General features: G+C 57.6%; 4 protein-coding genes across 5 annotated transcripts; all 4 read right to left on the bottom strand.

Moving 5' to 3' along the window:
• Window positions 1–718: 718 nt before the first annotated feature.
• TMEM102 (transmembrane protein 102) lies at window positions 719–2912 on the bottom strand. 2 transcript variants are annotated; one of them, XM_081218947.1, is made up of 3 exons: window positions 2823–2912; window positions 2271–2627; window positions 719–2169 (listed from the first exon to the last, which is right to left on the bottom strand). In XM_081218947.1, the coding sequence occupies exons 2-3, from the start codon at window positions 2482–2484 to the stop codon at window positions 848–850; spliced, it is 1536 nt and encodes a 511-aa protein (XP_081075073.1). In that variant the 5' UTR covers window positions 2485–2627; window positions 2823–2912; the 3' UTR covers window positions 719–847. The 2 variants fall into 2 exon arrangements, with proteins under 2 accessions (XP_081075073.1, XP_081075074.1); XM_081218948.1 differs by having other exon boundaries at window positions 2271–2643; window positions 2823–2906.
• Window positions 2913–4883: 1971 nt separating this feature from the next.
• On the bottom strand, window positions 4884–7698 carry SPEM3 (SPEM family member 3; the record flags this gene model as incomplete). Its single annotated transcript, XM_081218620.1, is given in 5 exon segments — window positions 4884–5270; window positions 5726–6396; window positions 6399–6621; window positions 6625–7335; window positions 7447–7698. Coding segments are annotated over 5 exon segments (2244 nt in total).
• A 1720-nt stretch (window positions 7699–9418) lies between these two features.
• Window positions 9419–11163, bottom strand: SPEM2 (SPEM family member 2; the record flags this gene model as incomplete). The annotated part of the gene is given in 6 exon segments (XM_081218378.1): window positions 9419–9519; window positions 9522–10043; window positions 10046–10307; window positions 10311–10669; window positions 10803–10860; window positions 11023–11163. Coding segments are annotated over 6 exon segments (1440 nt in total). The 5' UTR covers window positions 11161–11163.
• A 2122-nt stretch (window positions 11164–13285) lies between these two features.
• SPEM1 (spermatid maturation 1) lies at window positions 13286–14622 on the bottom strand (the record flags this gene model as incomplete). The annotated part of the gene is made up of 3 exons (XM_081218619.1): window positions 14351–14622; window positions 14194–14251; window positions 13286–14007 (listed from the first exon to the last, which is right to left on the bottom strand). Exons 1-3 carry the CDS (start codon window positions 14492–14494, stop codon window positions 13286–13288), a joined length of 924 nt encoding a protein of 307 aa, XP_081074745.1. The 5' UTR covers window positions 14495–14622.
• Window positions 14623–14964: the final 342 nt, after the last annotated feature.

The raw sequence follows: 14964 nt of genomic DNA, 5'->3' as shown, positions 1-14964 counted from the left end.
CAGCGGTAGCGGCTGTGGGAAGCTGAGGCGGCGGCGGCGACAGCAGCTCCCCCCTCCTCCGAGAGCCGGCCCGGGGGCGGGGCAGGGGGCGGAGACGCCGGGAAAGTGGGGGCGGTGAAGCTGGGCGGGCGGAACCCCGGGGTTCCTTGGAGGCAGGGAGTGGCGACGGTCTTAGAGGCAGGCGGAGCCGAGGCAAGGCCGCATGTCTCGCATGTGTCGGGGTTCAGAGGAGGAGTGACAAGGAGGCGACTCCACTGAATGGAACTCTGGATGGGGGGAGAGGTTGGGCTTAGATAGATGGAATGGCGGATGCCCCGAGAATGGAGAAAGGGACCCTACTGCCCTACTGCCCGGGATGGAGGACAGAACTGGATGAGGAAGGTGGGGGGAATAAATGAAGAGATAGCGGTGGTGGTGAGGTCTAGCCTGGGGTGAAATCCGGCCTCCTTAATGTCTCTGCTTTTGTGTGAGACAAATTGGTCAGTCCCTGGTCTCCATACCTTTCTCCTTTACACGTTTTTTCAGCAAATATATTACCCCCATCCCTATTGACTCCTAAGAGAAAAGACCATAAGAACTGGTGGGAGATGGATGCCAGAGGCTGCACCGGAGTGGGAGGGGTGCTGGCCACAGATCTGGAAAGTGGAGAGGCCAGAATGGAACGACCTGTGCCAGGGATGGGGCGGGAGGAGGCGGGGAGGAAGCGGAGGAACCGGCGAGGAGGCCTTCTAGAACGGGCTCTTCGGGCCCAAGGCGCTCAGCCTGTCTCCCAGGTGAGGGGAGAGCAGTCCCCTCCACATCCCGCTGGCCAACAGAAACACATTCCAGGTTAGTAGGAACAGCGCCTTTAATGGGCCCCGCCTCCCACGCCGGCTAAGCCGCCCCCCTTGCGTGCAGCCTTGGCCTCTTCCACAGCGGCGCGCAGGGCGCAAGCAGGGTCCCTGCGAAGCAGGGCCAACGCCCCGAGCAGCGAAGCGGCGCCGTCCCCCGCACGGTGCTTTTGGCCACTCAGAAAATAGTGGGGCAGCGTCCCGGCCTCGAGCACCCGGCCCAGCTCATCCAGCAGCCCGAGGCAGCAGGCGCCCGCATTCTCGGGTCGCGCCAGATAGAGCGCGGGCAGCCGCTCGCACGCCCAGTAGAGCAAAGTCCGCAGGAGGTAGGGCGCCGCGACCCTAGTCCCGGCCACCAGCGGGCGCAGCAGCTCCTGGGCCGCCGCGTGCGCTTGCAGCAGGGGAACGGGTATGCGCGTCTTGAGCGCCAGCTCTTGGCGAGCGAAGCAGAGCTGCCAGCCGGAGGCGTCCGGCCGCTCTGTGCCGCCGCCGCCGGGCACCAGGTAGAAGGAAGACGACTCCGAGGCCAGCGGGCCGGCCCACGAGTGGCTCCGAGCCCCCTGGGGCCAGCCGGCCACGGACACCACGGGGATCAAGTCGAAAAGCAGGAGGCGGCGCGGGGGCCCGGGCGTAGCCAGGAGGATGGTGGTGACCCCCGCGTGGCGAGCTGCGTGGACCAAGCGCGGGGCACCCGGGACCGGAAACAGGGACTCAGCGACCGCAGCCAGCGAAGCAAAGAACCAGGCAGCCACCTGGGCGGGGCACAATGTGGGCCATGCCTCCGGAGCCTCCGACGGCTGTGGCACTGGGCTAACGTCGGCTGCTTTGGTGACGTCACCATTCGGTTTTTTCAGTGGTGAGGGAAAGTCAACATCGGTTACGTCTTGTTGAGGCAATTCTGGCACTGAAACATTACTAGGTGAGTTTTCCAAAGACTCGTGTGCCTCAGGCTCAGTGACGTCACCGTGTAGCTGGTCCACGGAGATTTGCGGATCCTTGGGAGTTTCTTTGCTTTGGGCTGGGTGGATCGAATCACGTCCTCCTGGGACTGGGGGTCCTAGGCAATCCTGCCATGCCTCCCGGACCGAGGTTCCGCGTACCTGCTCTGGGAGGAAGAGCCATGCGTAACAGGATCCCACGTCCGGTTGCAGCTCCTGCCCAGTGCCATCTAGCGAAAGCACGGGCACCAGGAGTGTGAAGCCGGCGTCGTAGTGAGGTCCCCGAGCGTAGGGACCTAGAGCCGCAGGCCCCAGATCCAGGGAGCCCTCGCGAATCCCGCCACGGAGCAGCAAGAGCTCTGCCTGAGGAGGAAAGCGAGGGTCCCGGCGGTGAACGAGACCTAAGGAAAGAGAAGGGATCGTAAAGGCGTGATCCAGAGCCGGGGCGGGGTGAGGCGGAGCTGAGAGCTGCAAGTTCCCGAAGGCTGGGAGGGTTACTTACCAAGCAAAGAGAAAACAAAGTCCTTGGCCTGGAGGAGATCTGGTCCTGGCTTGGGACCTTCACTCCAGCTCGCCTGCACACCCAGCTCCTGGATCAGCTGGGTTAGTTCTTGCAGCTGCGCCCCAGAGCAGAAGTCGATGTCCGTGAGCGGCCGGGCTGGGGCTGGGGGCGGTGGGCCCCACCAGGGAGCACTCCCCCAGACCGCGGAAGCCATATGGCTCTGTCGTTTGGGGGCTAGGAAATACACAGACGGGAGGAAGCCCAGACGGGCCGTTCCTTTTGCTGCGGAAAACTGGCCCCCGTTCTTTTCTCTTCCAGAGGCCAAGAGGGTTCCCAAGACACAGTCCGCCAATGGGTCTGCAGACGAAGGGCCCTAAATTTAGTCTTGAAAGCGAACAAATAAATGCCTCCTCCATCCTTGCCCTTTTCTCATATGCTGGTCCCCGCCCCCATGGAACGGTTCACCTGACTCAGCAGGTAGAAAGTAGCTGTTTGGCCCCTCCTAAGGAATGCAATAGCCTCCTTCGCTGCCCCTTGTCTACGTCCCCTTACCTCTTTTTCAGAAGAGACTAGTGGTTTGCGGCTTCCCTCTTAGGGTTAGCTACAAAGGCTGGGAAGAGGATGGATAGGAAGATTCAACAGGTAACTTCTTCCTGCTGCCTGCAAGGCCACGCCCCTAAATTATAACCACGCCCCTTTCTGGAGAGTGTCGCGGTGGTTCCGGACCAGCCCGGCCTCCAGTCAGAGTTCAATCACTCCTTTCGCTCTGCAGAGATCTCGCGGCTATCCTGGGAGTTGTAGTTTGTCTTCAAAGCTACCAGGGCGTTGGGACCACGCCCCCACATCCTTTCCTGTTCCGTTGAAGTAGTGCCTGATGGAAGTTGTAGTTTCTATGGAGATAAACTATTCTGTGTCTTTACAAGGCCAGGTCAACCGCACAAACACTCCTTGGGGTTAGAACAGAGGCCTAATAGGATGGATCTGAATAACAATAATGAGGGGCATACACTAGGGCATGCGGAGAAATAGGGGACTCCACATCTCACTTGGGAGTAGAGGCGCCCTGGTCATTTGAATCTAGAAGGGTTCTTGCGTGCAATTATAACTGCATATAGAGATGAGACTGCAAGCCTAGAAAGGTTGCACATGACTTGCCCAAGGTCGGAGCTGAGCCAGAGAGGTGTTGGAAATGGGCTCTCCAGCTGGGATGTATCTCCTTGGAATCGGTGGTGGTAACGTTACACAAGAACACACCGATAGTGTGCACGTAGTGACCCAGGGATGGACATCTGACTCAGGGAAGGGACATATTAGTGTTGCCCACCTCAGACACACAAGTGGTGGCAGGGAAAACACTTTGGAATCTCGCAGCTTATGTGTGTATACAGAAGAGTTATCAGGACTGAAAATCAAGTCCAGAGGAAACCCCAGCTGGGCTAGGGCAGGGCAATGAAAAATTATCAGGGGAAGGAAATGGCTTTCAGCGACCAGTGCTATCATGGACACAGCTTAAGTCCAGGATGAAACTAGGAGCCAGAATAATAGGACAGAAAGATAGGACACCAGAGACACACTCACAGATTAGACCAATGCATACTGGACCAGGAATTCTTACATTCCTTTTTCCCAGGGGTCTGTCGCCACAGTGAACTAGGCCTAAGTCCATGGGCAAGAAAATTAAGTGGAGACACTTCGAAAAAATTAGAGGCCTATGAAGGAGGGGACCCTCAGAATCCAGGGCTCAATTTGGAGAGCCTAAAACACAAGGTTTCCTAGTCACTGACAAAGAGAGGTCTTCTCCCTCAGTAACCAAGAGCCCCAAACACAGCCCAGAACGGGGGAGGCAAGTTTCCATACATCTGGTCGTGACCCAAGAGACCAGATGAGGAAAACTGAAGCCTGGGCTCTTTCTCACAGTCTGGGGAAATCAGGCATTGGGTGTCCATCCCTACATCTTACCTCCTCCCCAGAGGGTGGCTTCTGAGCCACCCTAAAAAGAACTAAGTTCTCTGGGCTCTGGGGGAGCTTTAAGATGCCGGGGGTGGGTGCCAGGGAAAGGAAAATTGCTCTAAACTCTAAAGCACTGCTCTCCAATAGCATTTTCCATGATGATGGAAATGTTCCAAATCTGTGCCGTCCAATACAGTAGTCACTAGCTCCCTGTGGCTACCGAGCACTTAGAAGATCATGGCACTGAAGAACAGAATTTTTTTTTTTTAGCCAAGCCATGGAGCTTGCAGGGTCTGAGTTCCCCGACCAGGGATTGAACACCAGCCACAGCATTGAAAGCGCCAAGTCCCAACAACTGGACCACCAGGGAACAGAGTTGGATGCCAGGGAAATTCTGTTCCCTGAGGAAGAGAATTTTTAACTTTTTAACTTAATTTTTAACAGAATTAAGTTTCCTTAATTTTAACTAATTTACATTCTAATAGGCATGTGGCTAGTGGCTACTGTAATTGACAATGCAGCTCTAGGGCCTTGGGGATAACGGATTTAGCTAGACAGCGAAGGAGGGAAAGCAGGGATAGTTTAGGTCCTCATCAGGCCCTGTGGGATGGGGCTGGGGGGGTGGATGTCCTCAAACAACCACAGAACACTTCTCTTGTCTCTTTATTCCTCATGCTTATCTGTCCCCTCTTTTCCTAAGTTTCTCATCACACGCTGATATCCCCACTCCTTGATGGTCTCCGGTGAGTTGTTGGATGTCTCTCGGTGAAGGCGCCTGGAAGACAGAGCTTCGCACTTGTCCCTGCCTGCTCTGAACTGTCTCTGGCGGGCGTCAAAGACCACATGCCCTAGCCGGGTGCCTGACCCAGGACAGTAGAGCTTCCAGCTGGTTTTGGGAGGCGTAGACATCTGGCGATAGTTCTGGCAGGCTGGAGGAACTGTATCCATGGGTTGGTACACCCAGTCTTGGCTGCCTGCTCGCCGGGAGGATGATTGCAGCTCAATCAGTACAGGTACCTCTGAGAAGGTTTGCAGGTCATTGTAGGCCACCTGAGCCTTGGCAGAGCAGGAGTCATGACTGGGTGGGACAGAAGTCCATGGTATGTGCTGCCCTGCATCCTCCTTTCGAGGAACTGCCTCAGATATAAATGACTTTCGGGTCTGATGTGGGCCCAAAACTTGGACAGAGTCAGTTCCTAGAGGGTTCTTGTGGAGGCCAGGATTTGGGATAAGTCATGAGTTGTTATGGAGGCCTGATCTCTTGGATAAACCAGAGTCTTGAGTAAGGGCTGGACGCTTATGGGGGCCAGGATCTCGATTAATTCCTGAGTCCTTGTGGAAGTTAGGGTCATGGGTATGTTCTGAGCTCCTGTAAATTCCAGCATCTTGGGTAAGGCCACATCTCCTTTTGGCTTCAGTGGCTTGGGTAAGGCCTGGATTCTTATGGAGGTCAGAATCTTGAGTAAGGTCTTGGCTCCTGCAGGCTCCTGAATCTTGGGCATTACCTGTACTCTTTCACATCCAGAATCTTGAGAAGGGCGTGGGATATTATGGAAGCCAGTTTTTTGGGAGAGCTCTTGACTTTTATAGAGTACAGTCTCTTGGTTTCGTTCTAGATTCCTATAGACTCCCGAATCATGCATAAAGCCTGAGCTCCTCTGAATGTAAGAAGTTTGGAGAAATGATGTGTTCTTGTGGAGACCAGAGGGTTGGGTGAGATATGGGCTTTTAAAGAAACGTCCATCTCGAGTAGAACCTAAGATCTGGGAGCCAGAATCTTGGGTAATGACTGGATTCTTCTGAAGTTCAGAGTGTTGGGAAAGGCTTGGATTCTTGCAGAGGTAAGGGTCTTGGGTAAGGCCTGGAAGCTTGTGGAGGCCTGGATCTTGAGCAAGGTCTGGGTTCTTGTGGAGGCTTGGGTCTTGGATAAGGCCTGGGTTCTTGTGGAGGCCTGGATTTGGGGTAAGGCCTGGGTTTCTGGAAACTCTACAGTCTTTTGAAGGGCCTGGGGTCCTTTGGAAGACAGAGCCTTGGTTGAGGTCTAGACTCTCATGAAGTTCAGGGGGTTGGGGCTGGTTTGGGGTTTGGGAAGTAGTGGATAACTGGGGAGGGATGGGGCCCTGGGGAGAGAGGACAGACTGAGGAGACTTGGAGGTTGGGGGAAAGGTGGGGGTTGTATTAAGGTGGAGGGCTTCTGGTGGTTGCTGTGTTGATGAAGGACAAAGGATCTGGGAGAAACAAGAGGCAGAGAAAGAGTGCATGGTGGAGGCATGGTGCATGGTGAGCTCTGGTCATTCGTCGGAGAATGGAAGCAAGGTTGAGAAGATGCAGCATCCTTGGAGTACACCAGGAATTTGGGGTAGACTGGAGTCTGGGGGTCCATGTTTCTCTTCTCAGACCTTCAAGGATGGAAGCTACAGAAAGGGAAGGTCTTAGACTGTACAAATTTGTCTTTGGCATCATTTGAGATCTTCCATTCCATATTCCCCAACTCCAGGTAACCCAGTATGGATCCTGTGGAGGGCTTGGCACTGTCCCCACTACATTGCTTCAGTATTTGCTCAGCTGTACCAGAGCTCACCAGACCATGCCCCTCTTGGGGCCTGGAGAGGGTACCCAAGTCCTTTCTGGAATACCCAGAGTTCTGAGGGGGACACACATGGAATAAGTTCTGCTTTACCCTGCGGGCATCATAGACCACATGGCCGGAGGAGAGGCCTTGGCTGAAGGCAGACAAGGTAGAGGGAATAGAGTCTAGGATGGGGGTAGGGGTGGTGGAAGGGACTGGAGTGGTCGTCAGGGACATGACCAGCGCTGGGACAGAGGTTGTGGCAGAGATCGGGACAGGGGCTGGTGTAGGGGCTAGGGCAGGAGTAGTAGCAGGGGCAGAAGTTGGGGGAGGGACCAGAGTGTTGGCATGGGTATAGGTCAGATGAGCATGGGTCAGGGTGCAGACAGAAGTGTGGCCCAGGGACTGGGCTGAGGCATGTGAGGGGGCCTGGGCTTGGGCCTGGGCTGGGGTATGGGCTGAGGTATGCTCAGGGCCATGGACCTGGGCAGGGCTGTGCTCAGGGGTGAGGGCTGGGGAGGGGGTCTGGGCCTGGGGGGTGGTGTGCTAAGGGGGGTGGAATGTGGAGCAAGTCTGGGCCTGAGGTGGGGCGTGCTCAGAGGGGTGGGTGGAAGAGAAATTCTGGGCCTTGGCAGGAGTGTTCCCAGTGGGGTGCACTAGGGAGAAGGCCTGGGCCTGGGCGGAAGTGTGCTCATGGGCATGGCCTCGGGAGCAGGTCTCGGCCTGGGGGGTGCTGTGCTCAGGGGGTTGGGCTGAGGAGAAGGTCTGGGCCTTGGAAGGAGCATGCGCAGGGAGCTGAACTGGGGGGCGGGTCTGGGCCCGGGCTGGGGCCTGGGCTGGGTCATAGTCTGGGGTCTTAGTCTTGCTCTCTTGGGGCAGGTGGAGTGGAACCACGTCCACCTTGCTCATCCTGAGGAGCTTAGAAGATGTCTCTTACCTGGAGTAAAAGGTGGCTTGGGACTTTAAGGCTGTGACAGGAGGGGCGTCCCCAGCTCCCACTACCCCCTCCTTCCACAGTCCCCGTGGAGCCTCCGTGGAAGCCCCAGCCTGTCCACACTGAGGTGGCATCCAGCAGCACTTAGAAGCCTTCTCATCATTTGTGTCTGGTATCCAGGAGTCAAGGTGGTTTGGGTGCCCGAGCAGGAAGCTTGGGCGATGGCGGAAACAGGAAGAAACTCTTGAGCACAACAGGTTCTTGGGATCCACGGAGCAGCGCATGCACATGCGACGGCTACCTACACAGCTGGCTTGCTTGTCTGTGGGGAAAGGCGAGATGGGACAGGGCCTGGGTTCCTGAGGGGCTGAGAATCAAGGCAGGGATAGAAGAAAGGGGACAGGCCCACATCCCCTGAGCCCACGCTGGCGCCCACTCACCTTTGGGGAAAATATAGTGGAAAAGTGCCCGCAAGGATCTCTTCAGGTGCCTCCAGAGCTGAGGGAAGCAGGGGAAGGGGGAGGCCGGGAGCAGGGTGAGCCCTGAAATCCAACCCTTGTCCGGCCACACCCCAGCAGCCCTCCCACCTCAGCCCCTTCAAGACCCCAGGGCTCCCCCAACCCCGCTGCCCACATCCTGCCCTGACCAGAGTCACCACTTTGATCTCCACGTTGAGAAAGATGAAGCTGACCAGGATCAGAAGAATTGAGCCTCCTAGGTCCTGGCATTTCCTGGGGTTGGTGCCAGAGCACAGCTGGGCTCGGTAGTGGGTTTGCTCACCCATGGCCAGGGGTCCCAGGACTGCCTGGGCCCCCTGGCCTCCATATATTCACTGGGAGCCATGGCATTCCCTGGTTACCAGGGTCAGGTAAGCTGAGCCTGGACAGTCAAACAGGGCCCGGAGGCTGGCACACCTCCCCTCGAGCGGTCAATCATTCGCTCACCGCCCACTGACTCACTTGTTCAAATGACACATTCCATCTCTTGGCCCCTCCTGAGACTAGGAAGACCTTGGCCTCAGAGCCCTGCGGAAGGCCTGGCTGGAGTCCAGAGCCTCAGCCTTCTTCATGCCCTTCACTGGGCGTGGAGCTGGACCTGCCCACATGTGGAACCTCCCAGTTTGGAAGCAGCTTCTTTTTTTTTTTTTTTTTTTGCTGTACACGGGCCTCTCGCTGTTGTGGCCTCTCCCGTTGCGGACGGAGCACAGGCTCCAGACGCGCAGACTCAGCGGCCATGGCTCACGGGCCCAGCCGCTCCGCGGCATGTGGGATCTTCCCGGACCTGGGCACGAACCCACGTCCCCTGCATCGGCAAGCGGACTCTCAACCACTGTGCCACCAGGGAAGCCCTGGAAGCAGCTTCTTGTATGAGGCTCTTTGGGGACAGGGACAGCTGAGACACAGAGGAGGTGCCAAGAGACCAGTGGTTTGGAGTCTGCAGCTACAGATCTACTTAGTGCATGGTATAGGACCAGGAGGGGCCTGCTGGTAGGACTGTGGCCACTAAACCAAGGGGACCCTCAGGCCAAGAAGGGACACTGGCTTCTTATTGCAGGAAGCCAAGGGCAGGGACCCAGGCTGGCAGAAGGAGTGGCGCTTCCAAGCCACAGACCACCAATGTTTCCTGGACTCTGGTGCTCTTTCTTCCTCTCTCCATGCCCTGCCACCCCCCGCCCCCGCCCCCACTTGCTGCTGGTCAGTTCATTTTCCCAGTCTGGCTCCCATGCAGAGAGGGCCTCGAGGCCGAGGTGGAAGGTAGCAGCGAGTTGGCCCGCGCTTGGCTTCCTGCACTTACCGCTTCAGCTCCAGGCTGTCATACACCTGGTAGTTGGCATTGCCCCCGGGGTTCCGGCTGAGTGGCATGAAGGTGGGTGGGGGTGGACGGTGCTCGGTAGCCTGGACATCGGGCAGGGGCTGGGAGGGGCGGAGGAGCAGCGCTGAGCTGGGAGCCGGGGCCCGCTGGTACGAGGCCTCGGCCAGCACCGTGAGGGAGGCGGAGGTGGCCAGAGGGCGCCCAACGGGCAGCATCTCCGCCCATTCGGCCGCCCGGCGCCGCACCTCATGGGGATCCCAGGAGTAGTTCAAGTGTCCCATGGAGGGGTGCGGGCTGTGGTTGGGCTGGCTGCGAGCACAGCTGGGGAGGCTCCGTCCGTGGGCCGGGGGGGAGTTGCGCTGCCAGGCTTCGGGCCGGCAGCCCCAAGGCACCAGAGCGGATGGAGGCTCAGAGCCCTCCAGACCACGCCACCGCTGATCCCAGGAGTCATACAGGAGCTGGCCCCTTGAGGGGTGAGTGCTGTGCCCCCCAGGGACCCACGAGGGGTTGGGGGCAGCTGTCGGGGAGGTGGTGGAGACAAGGTCCACTGGTCAGCCTCCATGTTGCCCCAGATGCGGGCTGGTGAGCAGGGGGCCCGGAAGGACTGCAGCCTTAGCTCGGACTTGGCCTCCACACGCTTGGGCATGCGGCGCAGCTCGGGCGACAGGTAGAGACAGGGTGGTGGCAGGCTGGCCAGGATCACACCCTGGCGGCCCCAGAGGCCCACGTTGGAAGGCAGGCCCATCTGCTGGTAGAGCCCTCCCCAGCACCCCTACGGGTACTTGGGTTGTGGGAAGAAAACGTCATCCTCCTCCTCCAGGTAGGAGTCTGGGTCCTCCCGATCAAAGAAGGGCATCTGCCGCAGCTGTGACATCCCGTGGCTGCGGTGCGGCCTACGGAAGCCTGAGCAACTGTAGGGGAATTGTTTGCAGTTCTTCGGCCTCCGCTGGTGGCTGCAGGGGCGGTGGCTGCAGCTGCGGCTACGGTTGCAGAGATGACGGTAGGAGGACGAGGAGTAGCAAGTGGGCCGGGCCATTCTCACTTCCACAGGGTCCAGGGTGCAGTGGATGTGGACGTCTTGGGCCTTGGCTGGAGGATGGTTGGGGGAACTTTCACAAGCCTGCGAGATTTCATCTGGGGGAGGCGAAAGTCCGTGAGGGCAGGGCAACTGAAGGAAGAGTTCAGGGTTGGGAACCTGGGGGCCTGGGTTTCTAGGGCCCTGGGAATGGCGGGGGTGGGGTGCCCCCTACCTGTCTTCTGTACTTACTTTTCTGATTAGTCCAATAGATGGCCTTGTCTAAGGAATTCTGGAGCCCATGCCATATCTGGCGTGGGGTGGGGTGGGGTGGGTGAAAATGAAGGCCACGCTCTCTACCCTCATCCCCCCTCCCAGCCAAGACCGTTCCTGCAGACGGAGGTGCAGGCTGCAGCTGGTTCCCACCCTCAGCCCTCTTCACCCCTACTGGTGGTCCCCAACCATTGCTGACCATAGTTGCCATGCTGATCCCAATGCTGACAAGAATGACAAGGCCCAGCAGCAGGAGTAGGAAGTCCTCCGCATTCTGGGTACTTTCTTGGTATTGATGGCAGCACCCCAGGTTGTCATACCAGAGCCGGTTTTCCATGGTGGGGGGGGTCTTAGGGCCACCTGGGCCACGGACCGCCCCCTCCCACCACTGGCCCTGACCCACACTGCACTCATGCCAGGACCTGGGGACACCCACCAACAGATGAGGGAGCATGGTCATAATGAGGCACGTTGCAGGGAGTCACAGTGCGGAGGTGGCCAATCTTTCATCCACTCAGCTGGCCCTTTATGTGGCCATCTCTGCCCTCGGCTCCCACTACGTGGAGCCTAGTCCCCAGAGTTCAGTCTGTCCTTCTGTCTCCATGGGGCCTTGCTTAACTTGATTTGCAAGCATGGTTGCTACAGATGAGAGACAGTCTTCATAGTGACTGGACCATGCATATAGGATTTCCTCCGTTTCATTGTTCGAGACATTATGGAAGCTTATGTAGCCTGTTGGGATTCCCCACCCATGCCCGCTTGGGGCCAGCAGCGAGGGTGACTAGATGGATGAGTGACAGTTAAGAGTCCCCTCTGGGGTCCCCCCACTGCACCATCCCCTCCTTGTCCTGCCCATTTCCCTGTCATAACCCCTCTATACCCACCATACCTACCCCTTCCTGGCCAGGGGTTGCAGCCTTAGGTGTTGGTGGTCACTGAGCCCACTGGCCCCTTCGCTTCAGAGCAAGGGTTTGCCATCCTTGCCAGAGACCACCCCCAACCATGGTTTCTCTCCTTCCTAACCAACTGCCCTCCCACTGAGCCAGCCCTCCCAGTTGAAAAACGGTTAGCTGCTGTCTTAAGAAAACCACATGAAATTCACAAAGCACAAAACAGATATAACTGTTGATATGACAAAAGGAATCTACTATTATAAACCGGGTTCATTGCTGGGGTCTGTGAAAGTGGTCCCTGGGGAACCTCAAGTCATTTTGTTTGCACAATGAACATCTCAACAGATATAGAGGAACAGGAAATTCCTGGGAGGTCCAGTGATTAGGACTCCACGCTTTCATTGCTGAGGGCCACTGTTCAATCCCTGGTTGGGGAACTAAGATCCTGCAAACCACACTGCATGGCCAAAAAAAAAAAAAAAGAAAGAAAGAAATAGAAACAGCCAGTGGACATTTTCCATCAAGACTCCAAACACATAGCAGGTGCTCAATATAGACCCACTTAATGGAATCAGCTTAAAATGATCGATAACGTTAGTCAAATGAAAATGAACAGAGAAGCAGGGTGATTCATAAAAGGCCTATCTGCTCACATTCCAGGAACCCATCTGGTATGGAAGATGAGGTCTAGTCCCTTCGACCTGGCTCCTTGTTCCCAAGTTATGTGCGTGTGTGTGATCCCAACTGTCTAGAAGTAGGTAGAGCCTGGGTTTCCCTGCTGTCCAGTGGATGCAATATTCTGATGAGTTTACATGGGAAACTGAGGAAGGTGGGAGGAGACTCTGATGGGCCAGGCTGATTCAGTAGCAATGGGAATCTACCTGTGGGAGCAGGAGGACGGAGCGTCTGAGGCCATGAAGTTGATCCTTGGTGTCCGTGACCATGAATAAGTCACTTGGCGTCTCTGAGCCTCAGTCTCCTCATTTGTGACATGGAAGTGCTAATCAGAGGAGTGAGGTCACACAGGGCTGTGTGGAGGCAGCCCTTGAGGGTGTCCTCAATATTTTATCCTCCGCTCCAAGCCTTCTCGAGTATACAGGAGCCTTGGGTTCTGACTGGGGAACTGTGAGGGCCTGGTTACCCTCACTCTCAGCCATCCCTCCCCAAAGAAACCAGGGCTTCAGAGGGACCACACCTCACCTGTAGTTACAGCCTAAACCTGGGCTCTGGTAGGAGCCGGACCTCTGAGAGACTGAGGCCATGGGAATGAGGGTCTCCACTCAAGTGCAGTACTGCCTGGGGATCTGGAATGGGATTTGGGGGGCTTCCCTGGGCACTAAAGAACAGAGGAGAGGCAGGTGGGAGCCTTGGAACCAAGAAGGGCCTGGGCAAGGGCTGAGGACAGGGCCTGGTGAGGCCAAGAGGTTGATGAGGGTCCTCAGGGCTCTCTAGGCCCTGTTGCCAGGGAGACCATTTCCTTAGCAACCAGGCTTCTGGGTGCTGTGTGGGCCCTGGCACCCCCCACACCACGACAAACCACCTCCTCTCTTCTTTTTATTCCTCTCCCAGTCACTTCTCTGTCAGGGAACGGTATACCCAGGCATTTCCCGTCCCCTCAGCCGTGCTGGATCCAGAGACCGGTGGGTAATGGTGGGACAGGGCCTCCACCTCCCTGGTCAGCTCCCGCATCTGCCGCCTCACGTCTCTGGCATCATAGACTTCGCGCCCTGAGGAGTGGCGCCGGCGGATGTCTGGGACGTGGGCCGGGCCCAGGATGGGTGGCTGGGCTTGCAAGCACTGCTCCTGTTCTGCCTGGGGCACCCCCCCACTGTTCTTGTGGCTCAGGGCCTGAGGGCTGTGGGGCAGGGGGTTCACAGGGTTCACGTAGGCCTCTGGGCCCAGCTCTGACTGCGTCTCTCTTTTGAGCAGGCTTCCCTCTACAGTTTGCTGGAAGTGGATGGTCTGGGTAGGTGGCTCCACAGCATCCTGGGCCCAGGGAGTCCAGAACCCCTGGGTGGACTGAAAGCCTTCCCAGTCCTTGGGGCAATCCCAGTTGTGGGAACAGATTGTTGTGTGCTGACGTGGGGGCTTCTTGTCATTGCTGTCAGTGTCAGGGGCCCAAGCTACAGGGCGGCGGGCGCGGCGTGAAGAGTCTCTACGGCGACGGCGGCGAGTGGGTGCGGGGGACACAGTCATTTTCACAGGGTCCATGGTGCACCGACGGCAGACTGCAGGGGCGCTCTTCTTCGGGGGCTGGGTCTGCTTCCCAGGTGAGCATAACTTAGAAGCTTCTGTGGATGGGGGACAGGTGAGAGGCTGGTGGGGAGCCTGGCTCCTCCAGGGGTGGAGAGGCAGGGTGCAGGAAGCTATGGTGTCTGAGCAGGGAGAGAGGGAGGGGAAGGGGTCCACTTAAGGTCAGGGCTAGAACACCTGGTTTCTGCCTTTCCTATTCCCCAACCTCCCCATCCTCCACTTACCTTTCTCACAAATAACAGGAAACACTTGGTGTAAGAAGCCACGGAGTCTGTGCCAGAGCTAGGTGGGAGAGGACATAGTGACCCCAGGCAGGCCCCGGCCACCCGGCCTGCCCCCCAGCCATCCCGCCAGCACCCTCCCACCCAGCCCCACTCTGACCAGTGTCACCACATTGATGCCAATGTTAATGCAGATGACGAGGCCTAGCAGCAACAGGATGGAGTTGCCCAGGTCCTGGCAGTTGTTGGTGCTGGGGCTGTGACACGAGGCCTCCCTGGGCCGGGGCCACTCAGCCGTGGCCATGGGGGTTCCTAGGGGTTCCACGGTGCCCACACTACCACTGGCCGCCTTCCTGTCCCTGAGGCTCCCGGGAGTAAGAGGGTCACAATGATGTGGGGCTCTCCCTCACAATGTGCCAAGAGTCCTGGGCCTGTGTTTGACCCTCCAGCCTGGGCCAGGGCTTAGCAGAGGCCAAACCCTTCACCTTGCGTGTCTCTCCTGTAGCCAGCCACCTGCACCAGCCCATAGGCCCTCTGGCCTGTTTGGTGTCTGTCCCCATCAGCCCCTGCCTGGTCCTCTACGCCAGGCTCTGACCTCTGCACAGACACTGGTCCTGATCTGAACTCCCCAAACAACCCCATTACCAATGACCACCTCACCCCAGCACCCACTCCCCCTTTCTCTCTGACCTCAGAGCTGTTCACTGGAAAGGGCTGTGGGCTCGGACCCCCTCCTCCTCCCTCACTGGCAGAGTCACTTCTCCAAGGTTTGTT

This window comes from Mesoplodon bidens (assembly GCF_964165515.1).
Source record: "Mesoplodon bidens genome assembly, chromosome: 19".
In the NCBI taxonomy this organism is placed as follows: Eukaryota; Metazoa; Chordata; class Mammalia; order Artiodactyla; family Ziphiidae; genus Mesoplodon; species Mesoplodon bidens.
This window is presented reverse-complemented; position numbering and strand designations above follow the sequence as displayed.